At 40.3% G+C, this 23,379-nt stretch overlaps 1 protein-coding gene across 9 annotated transcripts in view; it reads left to right on the forward strand.

Annotated features, from left to right (window-relative positions):
* Positions 1 to 23,379, forward strand: part of MCF2L2 (MCF.2 cell line derived transforming sequence-like 2) — a 180,727-nt gene that overhangs the window by 156,788 nt on the left and 560 nt on the right. For 4 of the 9 annotated variants that reach the window (XM_065674463.1, XM_065674466.1, XM_065674462.1 and 1 more), the window contains exons 24-33: positions 176 to 254; positions 3,465 to 3,537; positions 6,727 to 6,836; positions 10,804 to 10,899; positions 14,806 to 14,895; positions 17,004 to 17,075; positions 18,794 to 18,880; positions 21,083 to 21,201; positions 21,763 to 21,875; positions 22,482 to 22,585. In XM_065674463.1, the coding sequence (XP_065530535.1) occupies positions 176 to 254; positions 3,465 to 3,537; positions 6,727 to 6,836; positions 10,804 to 10,899; positions 14,806 to 14,895; positions 17,004 to 17,075; positions 18,794 to 18,880; positions 21,083 to 21,201; positions 21,763 to 21,875; positions 22,482 to 22,585 (943 nt within the window). Of the gene's footprint in view, positions 1 to 175; positions 255 to 3,464; positions 3,538 to 6,726; positions 6,837 to 10,803; positions 10,900 to 14,805; positions 14,896 to 17,003; positions 17,076 to 18,793; positions 18,881 to 19,541; positions 19,728 to 21,082; positions 21,202 to 21,762; positions 21,876 to 22,481; positions 22,586 to 23,379 lie in introns of those variants that run through there. The other 5 variants (XM_065674465.1, XM_065674468.1, XM_065674471.1 and 2 more) reach the window with 5 other exon arrangements.

Genomic DNA, 23,379 nt, shown 5'->3' on the forward strand with positions numbered 1-23,379 from the left:
GATTTCAGATTCATGGTAAGTCTTCCTTCTTGAAGACTGTCTTCTGCTTTGCTCAAAGCTGGGCACAGTGTTTCATTCCTTGTGAAAATTGAGAGCAAATGTAGTTCAGGGCATCCGAGCGATTAGCAGCCTGCTTTAACTAGATCTGCTTTGTCTTTTCCCCTTGTGTTCTCAGGCATCTTCTGTTGAGCTGAAAAACACCTGGATTTCAGAGATTCGCAAAGTCCTGACAGGACAACTGGAAGCATGTAGAGGTAGGACACACAGAGAGTGAGATTTGGTGATGTTGCCTTCCTTCTGTAGCTGTGTTTGGCAACATGGAGCTGGAATAAGTTACTGTGCTGTCCAATATCACCAGGAAAATCAGATCTTCTATGTGAGGATCGGTTGGGTGGTTGCAGCATTACTGGCATTGAAACTCTTGTCCTGATCAAAGAAAATGTCTTAGAACTTTAGAAATGGCATAAATCATAATCCCATTCATAGTTAGTCTGAGGAATATGATGTTCCTCTGTTCTTCCTCTCAAGTTGCAACCCTAGAAACATCCATTTGCATCAGCATGGGAGATGAGGTCCCAGTATTCACTCTGTGCCTTCTCATAAGACCTGACACAAAAGATCTCCTTCTACATACATGGCCAGACACAGCAACTGTTCCTCTCTGTCCCATTTTTTGTTTTGCTTTGTTGGGTGTTTTTGCTCCAAATCTAGTCACCCTCTTATGTTTTAAATGTCAGTCAGTTATCCCACCTTTTTGTCTAGGTGACCTCCCAGTAAAACATGATTAATGACATCTTCCTCTCTCATAGAGATGTCACTATTAAGCTGATTCGTGATGTGCACAACACAAGTGATTGAAGCCTCATTAGTACCTAAAATAATGACACCTCTTTTTTTTTTTTTTTTTTTTTTTTTTAAGATATTGAACTCAAGACAGGTAAAATTCAGTTATTCCAGATAGTAAGAGAACATATTGGTGAAAGCTATCTGAGATACTATTCTGTTTATGAGTAAGAATGTACAGTGTCCTAAAAGTAATTTTTCAGGCTCTCGCAGGACAAAAATCCCATAGCTGTGTTCAGTAAGGACTTTCCCTGGGCCCTGGCATTGCGTCTCACCTGACCTGTCATATCCTGCTTCTGTCATACACATGCCTCTCATTAAAGCAATGCCAGCAAGGCCTCACTGCCCACAACCTACAGATTCCTAAGCAGATTTTGTCCTAGGTGGAAACCTGTGCCTATGCTTTAACTTTAGAGGTCACCTTTATTTTAATTGTCTGTTTCAGAAAGACAGTGTGTTCTTATAAGGTCCTTAAGTGGAGGGAAACAACTATGCACATTAGCCTCAGCAATTTAATCCAACCAATAACAATACGCCTTTTACAATGCTTACTACTCAGGTCTTTTGTTACTGTTCTTGTCTTCATCCTTTCTCCTTTTTATTCTGAATCTCAGTGTGGTCAGTTCAGCAGGAACTGCTGAGGAAAGATTTCAAGATTCTTATCAGTGCATTTCCAGGACTCCATCTGGGGACTTTCTGATATGGTTTCTAATATTTACTTCTGAAGCATAAAAGCTGGCTTTACGTAGAATACCACCAAAGGGAAGAGTAGCTTATGGAGAAAATGTATATATGTAACAGGATAGAGTGCTCATCCTCCATGTGTGTTTCTAGACAAAGAAAATGAAGCTTTTATGTCACCCAGATGAGCATTTGTGAAATCTTTGTAGCGTACAAGACCTGTATGCTAGAGTTACTATGCATTTTCTATGCATAGAGAAAGCTATGCAGGAATCAAGACTGAAAGTTTTTGAAAACATTTATATTTTTATATTCTTTATTGTTTTGCCTTAAGATCATAGGATCACAGAATATTTCAGATCTCAAAGGACTTCAGGACATCAGAGTCCAGCGTCCTGCTCAACACAGAGTCAGTTATTTGTCAAACCTGGTTACTCAAGACTTTATCCAGTCTGATCTTGAGAAAATTCAAAGATGACATTCATCCTACTCTATGAGTAAAGTCAAGTTTTTCTTCATTGTGAATCCAGCTTAGCAGCAGTCAGAGAGCAAAAATAATATCTTATATGTTATTGCAGCTCTCCCCATTACCTTTTCCCAAATGATCACGCGAATCAAAGCCCTTATTACAGTACCGATGACAGGAAGCAAATGCTTTGTCCTGTGTTTTTAAACAGTTGTTTCTATCTCCAATGACTCATGAAAGAAGAGGCTTTAATTCATGCTTAATCCAAGACTCAATATTTCTCCAGCTGTGCATTGTAATGAGAGAAGGAAGAGGGACACGTTTGTCTGGGATGTTTTTAATGACTGTTGTTAGGAGTTGCAGAGGGATTTGGAATGTTGGAAGGAACCAGCTGAGATGAATGAGTGAGTAAAGGGCAAAGAAGGTGGCCAAAGGTATGTGATAAATAGTTTAACATATAAGTCATTAGTGTCCAAATACTTAGTATATATACACCCCCTATCATATATTGCATTGAGCATGAAAGGCTACCAAGGCTTTGGGTAACACCTTTATTCCCCAATTCCAAAGAGCATTAATTGTCCCTTGCAGGCAAAGGAATTATGGATGCAATTTAAGTGATTTGTGAAAGGCTGTGAATCTGTTGCCAAAACCAGGAACAAAGCTACTTCTGACTCCCCACCCGAACTGCTTCTTTCTCCCAGCATTCTCACCCACAAAAAACTTTAAGTTTAATCTTTCAGTACTGCCTCTGTCCCTTTGTTCACCTTTCATTGACAAGAGCTTTATCTTCTTTCAGAATGAAATAGCCCTTCAATCCTAGAGCTTAAAGCAGCTCCTTCCATTGCTTCCTCACTTCTCAGTGTCAGATTCTTCTGTCCTTGAAAGCCAGGTTGTCAGCATCTTTCTGACCATCTTTCTCTGCTCAACATTTACCAGAAAAATGAATCTATTGCTACCTTGAATCTGTGCCGAAAGAGTGAACGGGTGGCATCTGAGCAACATTTTATTATTGCTGTTTGTTCAGGATGCTGAGCAAAAGCATTCTTCAGAGGGATGGGGATATATTCTACTGGAGTCTGCATGTGTAAAAGGACTGATATACATGTGTTACTAAAGCCAGAAAAAGCTGTACAAAACTTGTATTTTATTCTGAGAAAAATGCCAATATGTTCATTCTCTAGATTCATGTTGTGCATGAGCTAGGAAGAGGTACAGAGGAAAGAGAAAGTGGTAGGGGAAGAAACCTCTCCTGCACTTAAAAAACATGGGTAGAAGAGCTGTTTGGGTGAGCTACATTTTCAGCCTTTAAGATCACCATATGCCTTTCTATTCAAGTACCAGTGTTCCATTTTTATTGCAGTAGCAGTCATAAATCTCTCCTCTCCTATCTCTCTCTCTCTCAACCTTCTATGCAAACAAGGAAGCAACTTACATGAATTGGAGCAATGTCTTTTTACTTTTTCTTTAACAGAAGCAAGCCAACTGCACCAAAGAATCACTGAGAGTGTATATCATGCACCAATGGATTCCTCCAATGCAAGCAGGTAACCACAGCTACTATGGCATATCAGGACCAAGATTTGTCTTGCCCTTGTGCTTTTGCAGTCAGTAAATTCTCAGTTTTGTGTGCTTAGCTTCCTGGATATGACTTACTAGTTTATCTTCAAATTCTTTAGAGACATGTAAATACAGATAAACATTCTGCTCATGAAGAAACTAAAATCACAATGCAGAATTAATTTCAAACATGATCATTTGGTTTTGCAAATGAAAAACCTCCAGATTAACTCTAGTTTAGGCAAATTGTATTGGAACATTTCCAGGAGCTGTCAGCAAATTTTTGTAATGACTCAATAGCTGGGCAAGTTTAATGGAAGTTGGTATGGGATATAATTGCAGAATTTTAGCAGGATCAACCACACCAAGAGATCCCAAGTAAAAAAGCCAGCCTTTGAGAGCTAGACAACTGAGTGCAAGAAATTTTAAACAGATGCAGTGCTGCTAATCCTGCACCATATTTTCTATAAGCTTTGTTTAAGGTTTAAGCTGAAAAGGTTTAAGCATGAAAAATCTTTCAGCAAAACTACCTCAGGGATATAAGAAAATTATTCCAGTAAAATATGAAATGCAATCACAAAAATATTTGAAATCAATCCAGATGTATATCTCTCTTATAAGACTCTTAAAGTGAAAAATTTCAGAGCATAAATTATAGACAAAATATGTTGACAGAAAATTAATTAACTCCAGGAAGAAAAGACATGTGATTAGCTATTTGTCCTAGAGTGGGTTAAACCAAAGGAAAAATGAAATATTTGTTATCCTTACTCTGCCAACTATCCCAGAGAAGAAGAGGTTAGATGCATCTGCTTCAAATATTGGGGTATTATAGGGACAGGAAGAATATCGTAAGTCTTCATGAAAGAACAATGTTCTAGGCTTTCATGAATAGCACAAAGTTCATGGTGTCCTGTTGGCTGCTGAGAGCAAAGGCCATCTTGATCCTCTGTAATATGTGTCTCAAAGAGAAGCAAGGACTGGGGAATTGCAGCACAAGGTGGCTTTGCCACCTGTGAATTCTGGAGTGATCCAGAATTCCTTAGACTGTGGAGCTCCTTCTGCAGCCTATTTTGGGATGCTGGGTTGGGGCAAGGAGAGGAAGGAAGAAGCTAGACTTGTGATAGCCACCCACGTGGTCATAGTCTGTGTTTATGACTGACATGACTAAGCACCCCCAGTTGTGAAAGGTGCTACAAGTAAGCCAGTGGTAGACAGTACGAGCAACCAGCATCATCAGTGCTCAGCCAGTAGTTGGAGGCTAATTAGTTATTGAGATTTTACCTAACCAGTAGACACCCTCTTTTTGGTTGGCCATGTGTAACAGTGACTCTACTTATTAAGAATTATTTTTTATAATTCATTATAATATATTATAAATTAAGAATTATCAAACCTGTACTGTAACATTGGAGAAATCTGGTTTCAGGATGCTCTCCCTGCCCTGAGCATCCTTTGTCATTTGTTCAGTGAAAAAGACTACCTCTTGTTCATATGCTGCTGCAGCACTGAGAGCTGCATTTCCATGAGATAAGGTAGGACTGGGCTGATTTGTGATTGGAGCTGAGGTGTTGGCAAATGGACGCTTGGAGTCAGTGCCCTTAATACAGGTGGTTATTGAATGTCTCTGAGTCCTGTTCGATCTATTCAAATTCCCTTTGTAAATTCTTCCCCAGAGTTTCATTTTAATCCCCAGACGAGATGTCCTGTGGTATTTACTGCTGCTGTATCTCAAGGGATGGCTGCTGCATTTCAGTGATAATGAAATGATCCCATTGTATTATTTTCTAATCTAGTTAAACATATGAAACTTAAACAGACCATTGTTCTAACTGTTTCACTATCTGCTTTATTGGAAGTGACTGATTCAGTCATACATCCATGTAAAAATATCCTGTGCACATGATATATAACAAAGACTTAGTTTTACTACAGATGCTGTTTCAGAAAAGTCGGTGTGTTTTCTTGGTATCTTTCTCACAGCTGTAAATCTTTAACTCTGGCAGCTGCATGTTTCACCATTATCTCAACCTAGCTGGGAAGGAACAGATTAAAAAGAATAAGGAAATATGAGTGTGCTTTGGATTTGCTCCCATATTTATTTTGAGCCCCATTTTATACCTGACATCAGGCTGCAAAATCACATTTTGATTTAGTACAGGAGGTAACAGAGACCTATGTTAAAGTTCCATCAAAAACAGGTCAGAGGTTCAAACAAAAAGCGATGAGTCCCAGGCTGCCTGTAGTTAGAAAAGGTATTCACAGTATTCCAAATGTTTTAAAGTTTTTAATGATATTTTGGACCTTCCCTCACAGCAAAATAAACCATATGAATGTGAAGTACAACTGTTCGTATGTTAATTCTAAACACTATGTAATTGTTGCTATGTTAATAACTAGCATTTTAGGAAAGAATATTTGGAGTGTGCAGATACAATGAAATTGTGGAGCAGTCTGCCAAAGATAACAGTCAAACACCCAGACTAAACCACCAGACATTTGCAAAACAGTAAAGATAAGAACCATGAGAAAACCTTTCAGCTTGAATGCAGTGCAAACTTGGGGTGGGGGGTGGTGGACAATTCCATCCAGGATTACAAGGCCAGTATTTGCGCAAATCTGGCAAGATGCATGCCCTCGTCTGTGGTTCAGCTATACACAGGGACATCCTACTTGGATTTGTGTTTTCAAAGAAGAGAAGAAACAGCAGCTGGAAGATCCTGGAGCCACTGGAATCTCTATGTTCCTCTAGACATAGTATGACCTCTACATGCCATCTGGTACCCATTTCTCTCCTGGAGTCAAATACACTTCTTCTGCAAAGGATGGAAAACTGAGGTCCACTTTTCTAACCTGATTCCCACTCCTGTCCAAATCTGTTGGACTTACAGAAAAGGCTTCTTCAGAGAATCAGCTTGTTCCTCAATTTTTCCCTTCTCAGCTCTGGCTAAGTACATCCCTTATTGTATGGCATGTCAAGGAGGCAAGGGTGAGAATGGCTTTTCCCACCATATGTGCCTGCACAGATACAGATTTATATAGCACACAGAATTTTAAAACTTGCCCTTTATTCCTTTGGCTTCCATATCTGAGGGTAAAAAAGAATACTTACTGCTCAGTGCTCCATCAGGTATTAAGCAGGAATGTAACTATTTTTGTATTTCATTTGTCCAAAGGTTTAGCAGGAAGTCATCAAATATATATGAAAACAAATCTGAGACATCGAACGTGGAAGCATCTAACAATAAAAACAGGAATTCCAGTCCCAGCGCAAGACAAAAGAGAGGTAGGAGTTCTGAGACAGAGCTTTTTGTGTCCGATGGCTAATATATTTATTTTTGCACACTCATTTCTGAAGTTTTATGAGGATACTTTAAAAGTGTGTTATTTAAACCCAATGTCAAAAAGAAACCACAACAGTGCTATAAAGCTGAGTGACTGTGCCATGAAACTTCCTGAACACCAGTTCAGGATTTTTTAAATGTGAGTTTTGATGTATTACAGTGCTCTTTATACAGCTTGTGTTTTAAAAAAACAAAATTTGGGGTCCAAATAGCATTTTAGCCTTCTATATCCTGGCTAAGTTAGTTTCTAGTCATATTTAATTTTAAGACTCTATGGGCTTTGCTAACTAATTTTTTTTTGCCTCCTGTGTATAGGTTCCCCTCTAGTGTATAGTAAATAAATGCACATGTAGTCACAGAAAGTCCCTCCATTATTTGAGGGCATGAGTAAAATAGATACATTCTATACAATGTAAGTTAAAATGAACACTAAAAAGAAACTGGATATCATCTGGTAGCAGCAGGAACAGAACATATTTCAGCAGCAGTTTCTTTTTTAGGTAGTATTTTGAAACATTAGAACAAAGGCTTTTATAATAGAAAAAAGAAAATTGTGAGGTCTGAAGAGATTAATGTCCAAATCAGGCTTGAAGTAACAGCAGGCCCCTGTATAAATAGAGATGATGAAGAAAAAAAAAAAAAAAAAAAGAAATAAAAGAAGTTGAATGAAGTTGAATACTTTTTTCTTTGAAAATTAGGCTACTTACCAAATGATTTTTCATTGCAATGTTTTCATTCTGGGGAGAAAGTTAAGGATTCTTCATCAAAAAATCCAATGTTAAAAACCTGTTTCAGTATTTTTTCAGTATTATTTCAGTATTTTTCATAAATATAAACTTTTTTTTTTAATTAATCAAGCTGAAAAGTAGGCTTTCATTTGAAATTCATAAGCCTTCTTTTAAAAAATATTCAGGAAAATTACTGATGTTTTTTAACTGGTCCAGTATGAGAGCGCTGGGATCACCCTATATGCTGATTATCATTCTTCTGTCTTCTGCTTTCCCATGACCAGTTCCTCAGGGCTCTCGCTGTAATTCTGCTAGCTCAGCCGAGAGCCTCCTCATCCTCTGGTATGTGGTTGCTCCTGCAGTGTCGAGCAGTGTGTCACTTATCATTTTGTGGTTCAGGGTGTGCCTGTGCATGCTGGGCTGTAAAACACACTGTGCAGAGAGCCGGCGGAGAAGCTATCCGACTCTCGATGTCCCACTGAGACTTTTTGTGTCCTTTGAGGCACCTCTAGCTGGGACTCTGCAGTCTTAAAAATGTACAGTTAGGTCCTGCTTTCAAAGGTGTGGAGGAATCCTGCTGCGGACTTCTGGGGAGGGCATGGCTGTGCTAACCCGCGGTACACAGGCAGCGTGGTCGGGTGCTCTGCCAAAACTGTCTCTCTTGTGCCACCTACTGGCTGTGATACTCGCAATATCTGTGTAGTTAATGTGAACAGATAATTTTAAAATACTGTTTTCTATGGTACGGAGGGGGAGGACACTATTGGCAAGCTATTTCAGTCTCATTATTTTTATGGATAACTGCCTGTGATTGAGTTATCTACATATAAAACAGTTTCGTGTGGGCTTGATTGGTAGATTCACTGACTTGAAGCTACATGGGAGCCAAGGTCTGCAGGAACCGCTGGAGACCACCTAGCCTAACTACTCTGCTGAAAGCTGGAGCAAGTTGCTCAAGGTTGTGTCCAGTTGGCTTCTGAATAGCTCCGAGGATGACGACTCCACAGTTGTGTTGGGGATGTCATCCCAGACTTTAACTAGTGTTTTCATGGTTTTTTTAATGGAATTTTCCATATTTCAGTTTATGCCCATTGCCTCCCTCATTCTATCACTGGGCTCCACTGAGAAGTGTCTGACTTCATCTTCTTTACTTGATAAGATCCCCCTGAGCCTTTTCTTCTCCAAGGTGAACAATCCCAGTTCTCTCACTCTTTATTCATGTCAGCTACTGCAATCCCTTAATCATCTTCATGGCCTTTCACTGGACTCATTCACATACCTCCACGTTTCTCTTGTTCTGGGTAGATCAGGCCAGGACACAGCACTCCAGGTGTCTCGGCATCATCTTCCTGGACATGCTGGTGAGGCTCTGCCTAATGCAGCCCAGGATGCTGTTGGTCTTCTTTGTCACAAGTACCCATTGCAAGCTCATTTTCAACCAGTTGCCCATGAGTGCCTAGTCCTTATTGTGTTTGGAAATGATTTCCAGGGTTATTCGGTATGCTACAGAATGAAGGATAAGACTTGAAATAACTCAGGTGGAGACAACATGTCTTTAAAGACCAGTGTCTAATGATTGGCTGGTGCTGAGAAGCTGTTGGGGCTTATGAAATCCTAAGGGGTCTCTCAGTGAAATGATATAATGGCATAGCTGAAGAACTAACATACAAACCCACCCCTTCCACCTACGCACTGTTGTACTTGCCGCATGACTCTGATAATGAAGTACTATGGATTTTCTTGCTCTATGCAAGCAGAAAGTAAATGTATTTTATACGCCAGTTTCTGGATTCTTTAAAAGCTACAGTATCCTTACAAAGATTGCCTCACAGTGAGAGCAGACATGGCAAGGAATGGCTCTTAGGCCAATACATGCAGTCTGAAAGCCAAATGCTTCCCAGTGCTCCACTGCTGAAACCACTGCTTAATAGGGGTTCCTTACCAGGTACACCTGCCTGATCCAAAGCTGGTGTCAGGCCACTGGGTAGGAGGAGCTGAACCCCACCAAAACAATGCTACTGTATTATTAAAAATCTGTTCACCTCACACCCACCTAAGCATGCAGGCATCTCAGCTCCTGGATTATCTTGGTTGCAAATCAGGAAGTGATGGGATGAGCTTTCCTTTGGAAGCACAACTTGTCTGTCTGTTGCTTGTCTGTCAGGGTGGATTCACTGTCTCCTCATATTCCTGTTGTACTTCTGGTGTTTATTTGTCCCTCTGATGATTTTTACTTGGCTGTGTATGAAATAAAGAGGAAGAAAAAGCTGTTGGTTAAATCCTAAGGCACAGAACCAGGCAGCCAAAACACAGCTTTTTTTCCTGCTACTTTGCCGTATATCTTCTGCGTGTTACCTGCCCACACAAAGAAAGGGGCAGATGCAGAATTTGGCAGGAATGCGTGGATATGGGGGGTTGATCTAGGTCCACCTGTTTCCTTCAGTGCGAGTAACTGAGCGTCTTTCAAACCCAGAGTCTCCAGACGTAGATCCATCTGTGACTTACCTCTACAAAGGCAACTGTCAGGCAGCATGGCTGGCTTATCCATGTGTGAGCCTGGCATGTAGCTTTGCTGGCATGGCAATCCTTGTATCCCAGCAAATCATGAAAGCAAACGCATGACTATATGCCAGTTTCAGAGGCTGTTAGAAAGACTTCAGCAGGGAAGGCTGAGAGCATATCAGCCATAGAGCTGAGGATGGGAGACTCTTCAGTGCTGGTACTGGATAGCAAAAAGTGGGACTGCTCGTAACACTTGGTGTCTGTACATGCACTGTAAGGATTCGTCTCTTATTTCTCCCTACAACCTTGCTGTTCCAACCAGTATTTTCATGCTAAAACACACTAGATCCTTTTTAATGAGCTTGCTGCTAAGCTGTATTTTCCTTTGATGAGAGCTACATCCCTTCACCTAGTTTTCTTTGGTTTTGCTTTTTGTTGTTGTTCTCCATCAAAACTCAGTGAGCCAAACTCAACCCAGCGGCTCTGTTTGGCTCATCTGGTTTAACCACCCTCACCCCATGTCACCTTCCTGATTGATTAGCTCTTGCTCAGGCTTGAACTGAATCAAAATTTATTTATTTATTTTCTGTTGTCATCTAGTGCTAACCTTTCCTTTCCCATAAGCTGAACAGCTGACCCTTCCTTCCTTATTTGTCTTCCCTCTCCCTCTCTCTCCTAGTTGATGCTTCCACCAGCCTTAACCTTGAGCGCACAGCGCTTGCTAGAAAGCGATTCACATTGCAAGGTCTTTCCAACCGCAGAGCTCCACCCAAAGGTAAAATCACCCCACGCAGCATTTGGTCTCTGGCCATCTGTCTCCTGCACTCCCACAGTGTTCTCTCCATCCCATAATGCCATCCATCAGTATTTCCTAAAGTGCTGCTGCATCTCGCCAAAATGCTCCTGTCTGATGCACACACATGGCTTCTCTTCTCAAAGATGCTGTTAACAAGAATTGCTCCCATGGCACTGTTGGCAAAGCACCTTTGAGATGACTGGTTGGGTCTTTTGCTGATGCACAGTGCAAGTAGCATTTATTTCCAGTTTCTCCCAAGGGCCAAAGTGTGAACTTGTTTTAAACCACCAACCTAGCTTCCTTCAGCAGTTTACTGACTTGAAGGGAAGAATATCATCTCTGTGTTGAGTTACACGAGGTTTTCATGTGTTAAATTGCTCATTGGTTGGACCTCTCTGTTTTTTTCACATGTTGCTCAGCCATGGCCTAGTGGCTACACTAGAGAACCAGAATTCAGAAGATCTGGGGTTTATTGCCGTTTCTGCTTAATCATATGACACTGTAAAATGGTGTGTTTGGAGTCTTTGTGCATAAAGATTTAGCAGATATTTAATATCCACCAGTAGAGAGCATTGCATATTCCTGTGATGGCTGCACAAGGAAGAGACTTCAAAGGAAAGAAAGAAATGTGAATATAAATTAAATTGAATAACTATTTATAATTATTTTCTGGAAAGATAATATAATTCTTTTTATAGTTGTTATATGGCTTTTCTTCTGTCTGATAAATAATGTGTCTTACGTGAGACAAAGTGTTAGAGCATCCAAAGAGGAAGAAGCAAGATTAAAGAATACAAAGAGAAATAAGGAAATAAGAATATTATAAAGCAGATGAAAACACACCAAGAGCCAGCACAGCCATAAGATTCTGGGTGCAAGGTTATGGCTGCACTTGGTAGTAAGGTCCAAGATGGACAAACTAGTTCAAGATTCTGAACACAAAAGGGAGTGGCTTTCAGATCCTATAACTTGCCGACACTACAAAATACAGATTTCAGAAATGCAGGATAATGTAATTTGAGTGAATTTACAATTTTGGTTTGGACCTCTTTTGCTCTTTTATCTGAATTTTTCTTATCATGTGAAATGTCTTGCATTGTATTCAGTGTTCCGGAGAGCAAAGCACAGTTCAGAAGAGTTCATATTAATCTGTAGGCACTCTCAACTCAAGTCTTTCTGGGTCTCGTTACTTGAGATTCCTGTGAAACACTTCCATTACACAGTGTCTCATTTCACTTTGTTATGCTGTTCAGTTACTAATCTGGTCCTGGCATGGGGGAAATGAGTTGGCAAATAGGCTGGATGATTTGCAGTGTGGTCATTTCTGCAGGAAGTGACACCAGAAAGCCGAGCTGGCACTATATGGACTGGCTGTTGTTAAAGCAGATTGGAAGCTGTGCGAAGGTAACAGGGAAATTACTGCAATAATCTTGTCCTGCTCTTGACTCCTTTGAGGATTCATTAATGGCTGTGGTAGGAGATGGTATACTTAGCTGAGCATACTTTGGTTGAGACCTGCTGTGTCTGGTCATGTCCACAATACATGGGAATAAAAGGGAAGATTTAGACTATAAAATAGCAAGATTAAGCAGAGGGAAAACAAGATTGCCTGATGAATATTAGATGGCAGTGGAGTATGGATGCTCAAAGCATTGCTCAACTGTCTACCCAGGTTGGATGTGATGGGGTAGAAAATATTGTATATAAGCACCTTGGCATGTTGGACTAAGAAATGCTGGAAGAGAAATTTTACCATCTTGCACACCATCAGTGCAGAGACCCCCAAGGCAGCTATATCAGAACTGGCACCAAGGTGTATGAAACCTCACACTCATAGCACTCTGTATCTCCCCACTCTTGGGTCAGCATTAGCTGTCTTGGTTTGCAGAGCTAAGTTCATATTTCTTGACGTTGTCACAGGGTCTCTAAGAGCTGCATGATATGGTGTAAATGTAACTCAACATCTTAATTATAAAGTGTAAATTTCCTTGTATTATAATGAGGGCAGCTACAGCAACCTAAGCTAGGAGTCATCTACTGTAATTATCACTGAGAACAGAGTTTAACCTCTTCTTTCAACTTTTTGGGGACCTGTGAATAGGGATGTACTTGAATATATGTGCATTTATGAGTAAATTAGATAAGGAAGTGCATTGGCAGATATAGAATTTACAGCCTTTTTACAGCAGCCATTTTACAGTTAAAATTGCACTGAGATTTTAAGGAGCTAGTATGGTTTCCTGATATTTTGGCGTAATAAGACATTATAGGAATTGTAGTTCAACCAAGCACATTAATTTCAGCTCCACTGAAAGCAGATAATGAGTGTGACATTTACTAGGCAGAAATAAAACAAAGTAAAGAGGAATGTTGTGCAACTGAACATTAAAATAAGGAAATGTGAAGATGAGGGGTGGGAAAGAGAAATTTAAGATCCCTGGTAAGGAAATCTTCACAGTAGTATAGCTCTGCAGAGGACATTTTAACCCGAAATATAAAATTGCCTGAAACTCCATTTACTCCAGTGCTGTATGCCAGCTTACCATGTGGGAAAAAAGAAAAAAGAGAGAGAGAGAAAGGAAGATGAATGTGGTAAGAGAAAGGAGACAATTGAAACAGAAAAGGCCCTCTGAATCACAGGCACCATCTCAGAGCATCTGGGCTAAGATTCCACAAAGCATGTAAGCATGTGCTACAAAGAGTTTTGTGTTAAACACCTCTTCATCTATCCCAGGATTTTTTATTTTTTTTTTTTTGGTGAAAATAGAAAGAACTATTTAATTTTTACATAAATATTTCTTTGATATTTTTAAAGATCAAACCACAAAACTCACAAATAGTTTTTAAGAAATCTGAAAACCTTCAACAAAATATTTAAAGCCATGTCTAATACCATTTTCAATTGAGGTTGTGCCCTGGTAGAGTTAAATGTTCAAGTACCTTAGTGAAACCAAGACATGAAGCACATGAATAGCTTTATTCATACTCATTTGGCTAAAGCAGCACATGTGCTTAGAATGTTTTCAGCAAGAGACAAAAAAGTTAATCCTGAAATATTTGTAAGCAAGAAACTTTTTCTCCCAAGTGGTGCTGCTGTAGTTGGTAGGTGCAAGAAGTGTACTCATGTGCTTGTAGATGTGTAGGCACAGTCTTTTAAGAGCTGCGCAATGACATAGAATTGTTTTGAAACATCGTGTACTCTCTGAAGCTAGACGACAGTTCATTCATTATTAAATACTTTGAGTCAAAAATGCTATTCACATCTCATAGTGAAATCTGGGAAGCTGTGTCTTCAGTCCTAAGTGGACTTTGAGAAAAGACAGGATCCTATCTGGAATAAAGAAAAAAACCTAGCTCTGTTGCTTTCACTTTCTCCAAGCTGATCTACACCATTCTACCACATCCTAGGTAAGGATGGAGGCTCAGAGGGTGCTTTCAGGCATTCACGCAGTTAATTTCTATAAATTAAAATTGTGAACTTCAAACCATTCCTGCTTGGTTTTCAGTGTATTTCAGTCATCACAGAACAAACAGTTCCATGTCTAAATAGTCCAAACCTCACCTGTAGACAAACATACCATTCTAACCATCATGCTCATCTCCTTGTGTTTTGTAGCTGTACTTAAACACTAGTTGGTTGCTAAAATATTAATTGGCATAAGTCTTTTTTCTGAAGTATAAAATTGGTGCAATTGGAATTGCTTTGAAAATAAGTTCATATAAACTCCTCTCATTTTGTTGAGGGTATTTTTCCGGGCTGTTTTAGAGGAGCAACCTACCTTTTATTTACCCTTTTCTAGCTGCTGCATTTCTTTGGACATCTTTTACCCTCAGTGCTTATTAACCTCTAATCCTGCCCTGCATTGCATCTGTCTATTCTCCCAGATCCAGAATCTAAGGAAAGAGAAGTTACCCGTCGCTTTTCCCTAGCTTCCTCCATCAGCACCACAGTTAATGCTTCTGCTGTGACCAAAGGTATTGTCATGCTGCTTGCTTAGCTACCCTTCTCGTTCCTGCTGACTGTTACATATACTGCCAAATGCTGTTCACAGAGTGAGTGCATCAGGCTCAAATTTTATAAGTGCAAGGGGTTCCAGTAGAAGAAGTGTCAGGATCAGTATAACACCTGCAGAGAGGCAGGACATGACATTCTGAACATCCATCAAGGTGTGCTGCCAGTGCGCACAGTGGCTCTTCCCAGTTTCTCCATAACAAGCTTTAAAGAGTGGTGCTAGTTCCCATGGAAACTATCTATCTTAATTTTTGGCTGATGTGGAATTAGGTTTCCCAATTTCTCCCTTGTTCAGATTAACTGAAATTCAATAGAAATTATTTCTTAATTTCCCTGAAGCTGTTCAGGAATTTTTGCTTTCAAGGAGAGAATCTTCTCACTTCGTAGCAGATATCAGATGGTAAGCAGGCCAGAAATCAAGCCCAAAATGGAGCAGTAATAGATGCCAGCTTGAAGCATATTTAGTGTAATCACATTTATGATTAGAAACTGTGTTTGCAAGGACATTTTTAGGCACGTGTAATGGAGCTAGGTGCCTAGACTGCACTGAACTCTGCAGTTTATGTGGGAATTTATCATTTTTATTTTGAGCTGTAATTATTTTGAAAAAAGGCACTTTTACAAAATTTATTTTAAGTTACTGCATTAGTGCCTACATTTAAACTCAAAAGCAACCCATGGGATTGTAGGCACCTATGCCTACATGTTAGAGTTACTTTTGATAAGAGAACATATGGTCTTACATCAAATTCTGAATATACTGTCCTTTGTCACTTCCTGGAACAAAGTGGAGGAACTGATTTGCAGAGCAATTCACAAACCGAAATAGAAGGAAAAATGGGCTGAATTCATTTGTATAAACATATTTGCTATATATTTGTCAGGAAGAAGGTTGCAGTGTTATTTTGTTCTAAATAGTTGTGAAGGATATGAACCATATTCTTGACTGTGCAATGAGCCAGTTGTGAAATGAGATCATGGTGGGGTTTATTGGCAGAGGAAGGATGTGATATTACTGCTACCTACAAATGTTTCTTTGCCAACTTGTTTAGATCAGAACGCTAAAACATCATCAGGTAGAAATGATTGGCATAGAACAGGCGAAGACATTTTCATAGCTTTCTGTCATCGGTAGCAACTTCAGACATATGTGATCAGTTACTAAGTTATGGGAAGACACAGTTATTTCCTAATATTTATTAACAAAGCTGGGGAACACAGAAAGAAGCACATATGCACAAAGAGAAAGGGCAAACATGTTGTTCTTTAGTGCGGTTTATCAAAGACAGCATGTGTGAATTACATTGAAATTCAAACTTTGCTACAGTTTCATATAAAAAATCCTGTCCTAGGATCCTGTCCACCATAAGACTGTTGGCAACTTCTTTGAATGCTGAGAAAACTGCTTTTTGTAATGATTTTAAAAACAAAGGGTGATGGGGATGGGAGATCAGTGATTTTCTGTTAAGTATTTTATTTACAGCATCTGCTTTGAGAAAATATTTCAGTTTAAAAAAGAACTGAAGCCTGAGTCTCGATTCAGCATCAGCCAAATGCAGGTCTAGATGGGGTGTTTGGATCATCACGTGCAAGGCTGCTGCATACTTCTGCACACTGATCCTCACTGCTAACAGTTCAGCTCCATCACATCACCAGTCCTCCACATGTGGCAGGATACTGGAGGAAGACCTATGACGGATGCCTTCCAGTCCAGTGGGGCATAAGTGCTGGCTTTTGTGGGCTCCTCCTTGCCAACCTCACGGGTAAAAAGCTGAGATTGTGTCTCAGTCTGGTTAGTGCCATCTCCTGGACAACAGTGGGAAAAAACAAAACATCTGCGAAACGTGATTGGAAGCAGATACACTTAGTTACTGTCCACTGTCTTGTAAAAAGTGGACTGTTTCCTGTCCACATCACAGAAGTGTTAATCTTCACCACCTAGAATTTAGGGTTTGGTCATTCTTCTGGGTGTGATGGAAAGTATTAGGCAGGTAGTGTTTCTAGGAAATGGGAAAGCAAGTTTCTCCTTTAACAATATTTACAGCCTTATGACTCTGCAAACTTCACACAGGTCCCCTTGTTCCTGCAGTTAAAGTCAAGAGACATGAAATAAAGAGTGACCCAACTCCCCTGGGGTTTGAAGGTACGAGTGTTTCTATCCTGCATGAAAACCTGTTTGGCAGTCTTTTGATATTATTCACTGGATTCATATGTCGTCACTGCTAGCAGACAACACTGGAGTCCAGTAGGGGCTTGGTGTCAGTTATCTGTTTAACTGTGATAAATACAGCTTGTCACCCTCTTGCCTGTCCCATGCACTCATTATATTTACCAAATTTCACCTAGGGATGGGCCTAAAAGAAAACCATAATTCTCTGTCTGTTTGGGGAAGTAATGTCTAGAATATCATCTGGATCTGGACTTTCTGCCTGGCTTTTGCCTCACTCTAAAGAGTGAAGCAGCAGGGAGCCAAGGGGTGACTTTTCACTTTCATCTGCAGTCTGGTTGCTTGTGTCCATCTTCCCTTGTTAGTGTCTACACCTCTATGAGAAGGAGCCATGTGCATGAAGACTTCAGAAGAGGCTAGACTGTGCATTAATATCCATTTAAGGTGCAGTGTTTCATTTCAGTCAAGCAGAATTTCTACCTATTTCTTTCAGCGGACTCATCAGTTACTGTTTAATATCACCAAAGTGTTCAGCCACTGGAAGATCAATGGCTTCCATTGCCAGCTTTCTCCTTTACATGAGGATTTGCCATCACATGTTGAATTGTGGGGCACAGGCAGTCAGGAACCCCTGCTGCAAGACAGGGAGGAGAGATTCAGGCTGAGGAATCCTTTCTTAGGATTGTTCTGATCTGCACAGAACCTTGGCAGGGGCCAGATCAGTGATGGAATCAGTGACATATCACAGCTATCTTCTATGTTTCTCTCAGCAGAAGAGAAGACTAGAACAGAGAGGTTGGAAGAAACAACTCAGAGGCAGCAGAGGAAATATTTTTGCTGTTTGCAGAATACGTCCTTTTGCCAGTGACCACAGCAGTACATTTTGAATCATCCTGGTACCCAGTACCAGAGTTTCCCAAACTGTGCTGTTTATATCTCACTTTCATCACTGGCAGATACTTCTGATCCAGCAAACCATGTGGCTGCAGAGGTAGGGAGTATTTCAAGGTGCAAGTACTGTCCACAGGACAGAGCTGAGTTGATTCTCAGTAGTTAAAACATGGTCCTACACCATCCCCTGCAACATCCCTCGCCAAACTGAGCGGGAAACAATGAACATTAGCATCCCTTTACCAGGAGATACTGCTGCTGTTGCCAGGGCTCTGACAGAGTTAATAACACAAAGGATTTGATGTATTTGGATAAAAACTACCCCCACAAAATTGCATTGCATTCATCAAGTGTGAAATCATTCATTTCTGGCTGGACAGGAGAGTCTCCCTGGTCTACTTTCATTGCTGTATGGATGAGCATCAAAACCATATGCCATCACCTACAGAATTATTTAAAATGCTGCAAGGAAAATATGTAAAAAATGTGTAAGGAAGCTGTAGTGAAATAGAACACTGCACTGTTCACCCATCAATCATTTTCCTTAATTAACATCAGTATTTCCGTTTGATTCAGTTGCCTGTTTGCTGTCCTCAGACTTACAGTTTTTCTGTGGAATGCTGCTGTCTTTTCACTTATTTGTGCTGGTCACATGTCTCCTCTTTTGTAACTCTTGGACCCCAGTCCACCTGTTTGTTAAAGGGACTACCAGTTGCAGAGGTGATTGATACAGGAATTCACTTCCTACTGGTTGTCTAATAACTGTTTCACCCTGAAGACACAAATTGTACTTCCTGTCACAGATGCTTTTGAGAACACCATATTGGCCCAGACTAAATGTAATACCAGCTCCACTGTGAGACCTGTACCTAGATCTGCTTCACAGACAGGTAAATGAAATTAAAACATTTATCGTCTCAATTTGAGAGTGTAATATAATTTATGATAATATTTACTCTCTCCCACTTCAAGAGATTTTTCTTTTTAAATGAGTATTATTTCCCATGAAAGCAATGAAAGAACAAGCTTGGATCACTGGCAGGTAGAGAAACAATGTCCCAGATGCTGGTTTTCTGTAGCTCAGGCACAGCTAAAAATAATTATTTTAATTGATGTCAGAGAGCTCACAATTTGATCTGTGTTATTTTATAGCTTGAAATAGGTACTTACTACTTAGGCTATTTCTTAGTCTCTGAAATTAGAATAGCGATTTCTATGGAAGAAGAAGGCCGATGCATATATTTGTAAGGAATCCTTGCGGTTCAGGTTTCTACAGATGACAGCTGCAAATGATAACTAGAACTTTTTTGAAGGGGAAGAGAGATGTATTTTTCTTTTGTCTTTTGTAGCCCAACCTGTGAATTTGAACTGAAATTGCTGTAATGGTTTGGTGCTAGATAGCATCAATGTATTCTTGTGCATTTAGACATTTGTTGGTATTTTGCTGGTGTGATTCAGCTTATACTGATACAGAATATGGGGTTCAGTTCTATATGCTGCATGATCTGTAACTGAAATTGTCTTTTCTGTCTCAAAACTCTGTTGGTATAGACCTTTACAGGGACTCTCACAACCTAGTACATGAATGCCACTTCAGTGGCTAGTTTTCACCTTGAAAAGTTCCGATGACCTAACAATACCTACAAGGTTATAACTGGGGATGATGCTCCGCTGGAAGAAGGTCACTGTCTCTCTTGTAACCGAATGAGGGCATTTGGGGCAGTCACAACCCCAACATAAGAGGAGGGAGAAGAGACTGCAGAACTGCATGACCACAAGTTGCACCAACCAGTGCCCATAACAGGGAAGATGTGCATGGGGAGGGATTAAATAAATTGATGAGTAAACCTATTTTTCTCAGATTAGATCACTTTTCTGTTTACTGCCTGAACTGCCAGGCTTGGGTTTTATATTGTCTCAGGCCAGGTTTTACTGTGGGTTATGACGGCTGGGTTATGCATAATCCCACTGCATGAGCGTTTGTCTTCATGCCTTGTGTCAGAGCAGTACTTTGCCTTGTCAAGAGCAACAGCCCACAGCCTGTAAACAACTTGATTCAGCATCTGCTTAGCCCGAGTCCCTGTGAATCAGCTAATGCACAACAGGCGCATTAAGTAGGAAGGCACATTGATTTGACTAACTCCATGCATTTTATAATCTGTTAAGGCTATTAAGGTTTCCTCCTAGCTGGACTGTAGTAATTCCTGTGAGAAAAGGGACAGGTATCAAGTATAAAGGAAAATGCAGGTTATGATTGCCATCCCTGTAGAAGAGGCTGAGTTACTTTTCCACCATAGGAGCATCAGGCAGGTCTTATAAGGCTTAGCCTAAATTTCCGTCAGGACACATCCTCTGGATATGCTTTTGTGGGTAAAGAGCCTGGCTGTTGTGCTTGGGCTGTAAATCTGTCATTAAGTCCCTTCCACTGGGCTGGGTGGTATTGGGTTCAAATCATACAATAAGACTGCTAACAGCAGAAATTAATGAGATCTTCTCTACCTACTACCAAGGTCTGGTTGTCTTTGTGCCTTGTTCACTCTGTCCCTTCCCTGCACTTCCAACCTGTCCCAAGGGATAGTTTTGCAAGTTGGTCAGGTGGTAATATTACCTTAGGGTGACAAGGAGATAAGAAGTCAACCAAAATTCAATGACTTCAGATTTCAATTTATAAATAAACATGTGGAGGTAAGGTGGAAACTGAATGAGCGTGATCTTCTGAAAATCACATCAGCAAAAGTTATCATTTGCTATGGTGCTTGCTCTACAGAAATATTGCTGGTGCTTGTTTTATGTACTTCTGGAACTGAAGAGATTTAGCAATGCCAAATGCTCAAGGTAATGATGGGCGTGCATACTGTGGCCACCTGTCTTCACTCCCACAAATGACAGCAAGCAGTACAGGCTTTTAGAGGCAGAATAATGGTTGCAACATAATTTTCATGGCAAAATCAGAGAACAAGCTGTAAAAAGGCACAAGCAATTCAGTAAGCGGAATAGTGGGAAGTGAAGTTGAAATTTATTTTTAAAAGACTGAGTCTGAAAGAGGCTAATGACTGATAGCTAACTCTTTTTATTTTACTTCCTTTGAAAAGGTTGGCCCAGCAGGCAAATGCCATCTCTAGACACATTTGAGGATTTTGAAGCCATCCCCTCAAGCACAGATGAACTTTCCAACTCTTCTGACTTGGAGGAAGAGACCAACCCTAACAATGTAATTCTTTTTTCAGATTACACTGCCTCTTCCCAGTGTAGCCTCCTCTTCTCTAAAGATCACAATTTTACCTGCAAAGTTTGGGGTTATACCAGCCCTAAATTCATGGCTGTGTGGGAATAATGAAGATGGAAACTCATCTGGAGTGTTGGGGGATTATTCCAAGACTGCTTTGTGGATCAGGACCATAAAAACTCACCCCTACTTGTAAGCTGTAGCTTTACCTGCTACTGAAGTGAGTTACTGAAAACTCTCAGCCTTTAAAAAAGTAATTTCAGACTTTTCCAGGTAATGTGACCTGGTGTCACAAACCCAGTTTTTGTGTCAGAATAATGGCTGGCTGGTTAATTCTAAAACCTGAGTGCACAGCACAGTTCAGACCCCGGTTTGAATAATATATAAGCTGAGCATGATAAAAAAAGAAGTGACACAGTTCCCTACAGAAGAAATCTGCCAGCTTGAAATGCCCAATTCAGTATTTAACTAAACTTGCTCTCTCTTGCACAGTGTTCTTTCATCCATAGTGACTGTATTTCTGGTGCATGATTTCATTCCTTTTAGGGGACCAATCTTTTTCGGGTAGAAGGCAGTTTTGACAGCTGTTTCCCGGATTCTTTTACACTTGAGGATGGAGATTTAGTGCAATTTGTGCAGGAAGGAGAGAACGGTCAATGGTAAGTACAGAAGAGAGCCAGAATCTTACAGATAGAGCAGCCATAACTTTCCGGAAAAGATGGAAAATATTCAGAAGAATGTTCAAGCCTCTCAAAAATCAATGCAAATCCATTCATCCTATTGACCAAAATATGAAAGAATATTTTAAGGTAATTTGAAGGAAGAAGATCTGATCTCCTAGAAGTGCCCATGCAGTCAGACCCTTCACTCAGAACTAACACGTAGCTGAGATGGGAACAAGTCCCGCAGGGTGAAGTAGGTGGGAAGTGAGCTAAACCCATCCATCCTGAATGGCATTTACAGCAAAGGGGATAGATAATATAAAAGATTCATTTTCTTATGCTCTAAATTTGATCAAGGGTCTCAAACACAGGCCAAAGACACTGGTTCCTTGTCATATAGTCCGTTTGCAAGTGTGCTTGCTCTGGGATATGGGTCACCATATGAGACTGCTGAAACTTAAGTCACTGGCTACCTGTAGGACTGCCCAGGTCCTCTGCCTTCTTCCTTAGTTTAGGAAATAGCTGCTCAACGTGCCCCTCTAAGAAACACAACCCAGGGAAAGGGAATCTAGAGAAATTCAATGACTGTTCTCTGAATTTCAGGTTAGTGAAGAAACTCATCTCTGAGAAAAGCGACTGGGTTCCTTCCAGTATATTGCAGCCAGCAGAGGGGGACAGTAACAACATAATCAAGAACAGCAATGCAGGTAACAGAAAATGTATTACTGGCATTTGGTTTTGGGTTTTTTTTTTTATTTTTTTTCTTCATACCAAAGAAGAATGTGATGAATGCTGCATCTATAACAGTGCCTCAGCGTACATCGTGCTGCAGCCTCTGTTATTGCAGCTCAGCTAGCCTGAAATTTGATGATGTGGGTGTCAGATCTAGTTAGAGCAGCTTACCTTGGCATGATTTACTTGTTTTTCCTTTCCTGGGCCTTGAATCTCCTACCAAATTCCTGAGGCTTCCAGTACCCAGGCTGGCTACTTTACAGCTAGCCCAAGTGTGTCATAGGTAGGGTATGTTATAACTGAAGCATAGCTTTCATCCTGACTTGGGTAGTTTCTGGATTTAGATTAGCATCTGGGCTGTAGTTCTGGTCTAGGTTTGAAAACAAAATCTCATGAACCATTATGGGTTTCATCATATTTCACTGCTAGTTCCAAAGGCTGGAGGACGGGCTGCTCTGGTGAGCGTTCAGCCAAGTCAGCACTAAAAGTCATCCTTTCTTCAGCTTTGGTTCTGACCTAACAACCAAACAGGTTGCACTGGCAAAGCTGAATCTCAGCTACTCAGATTAAAGGTTTACAGTTTTAGATTCATTTTTGCCCATCCTTAAGTATGATTTACCAAAATGTGTCCTGTTTTTCTTCTGCTAACAGAAGCAAGCAAAATCTGGCGTTGCCATTTCTATGGGATCTGTGATAGAGCTACTAGAATTTTATTCTGAGTTACATGTTTCTTTTGATTTTAGTTTTGGGTTGATTTGGGGTTTTATTT

Source organism: Lathamus discolor, chromosome 3 (assembly GCF_037157495.1).
Source record: "Lathamus discolor isolate bLatDis1 chromosome 3, bLatDis1.hap1, whole genome shotgun sequence".
NCBI classification, from domain to species: domain Eukaryota; kingdom Metazoa; phylum Chordata; class Aves; order Psittaciformes; family Psittacidae; genus Lathamus; species Lathamus discolor.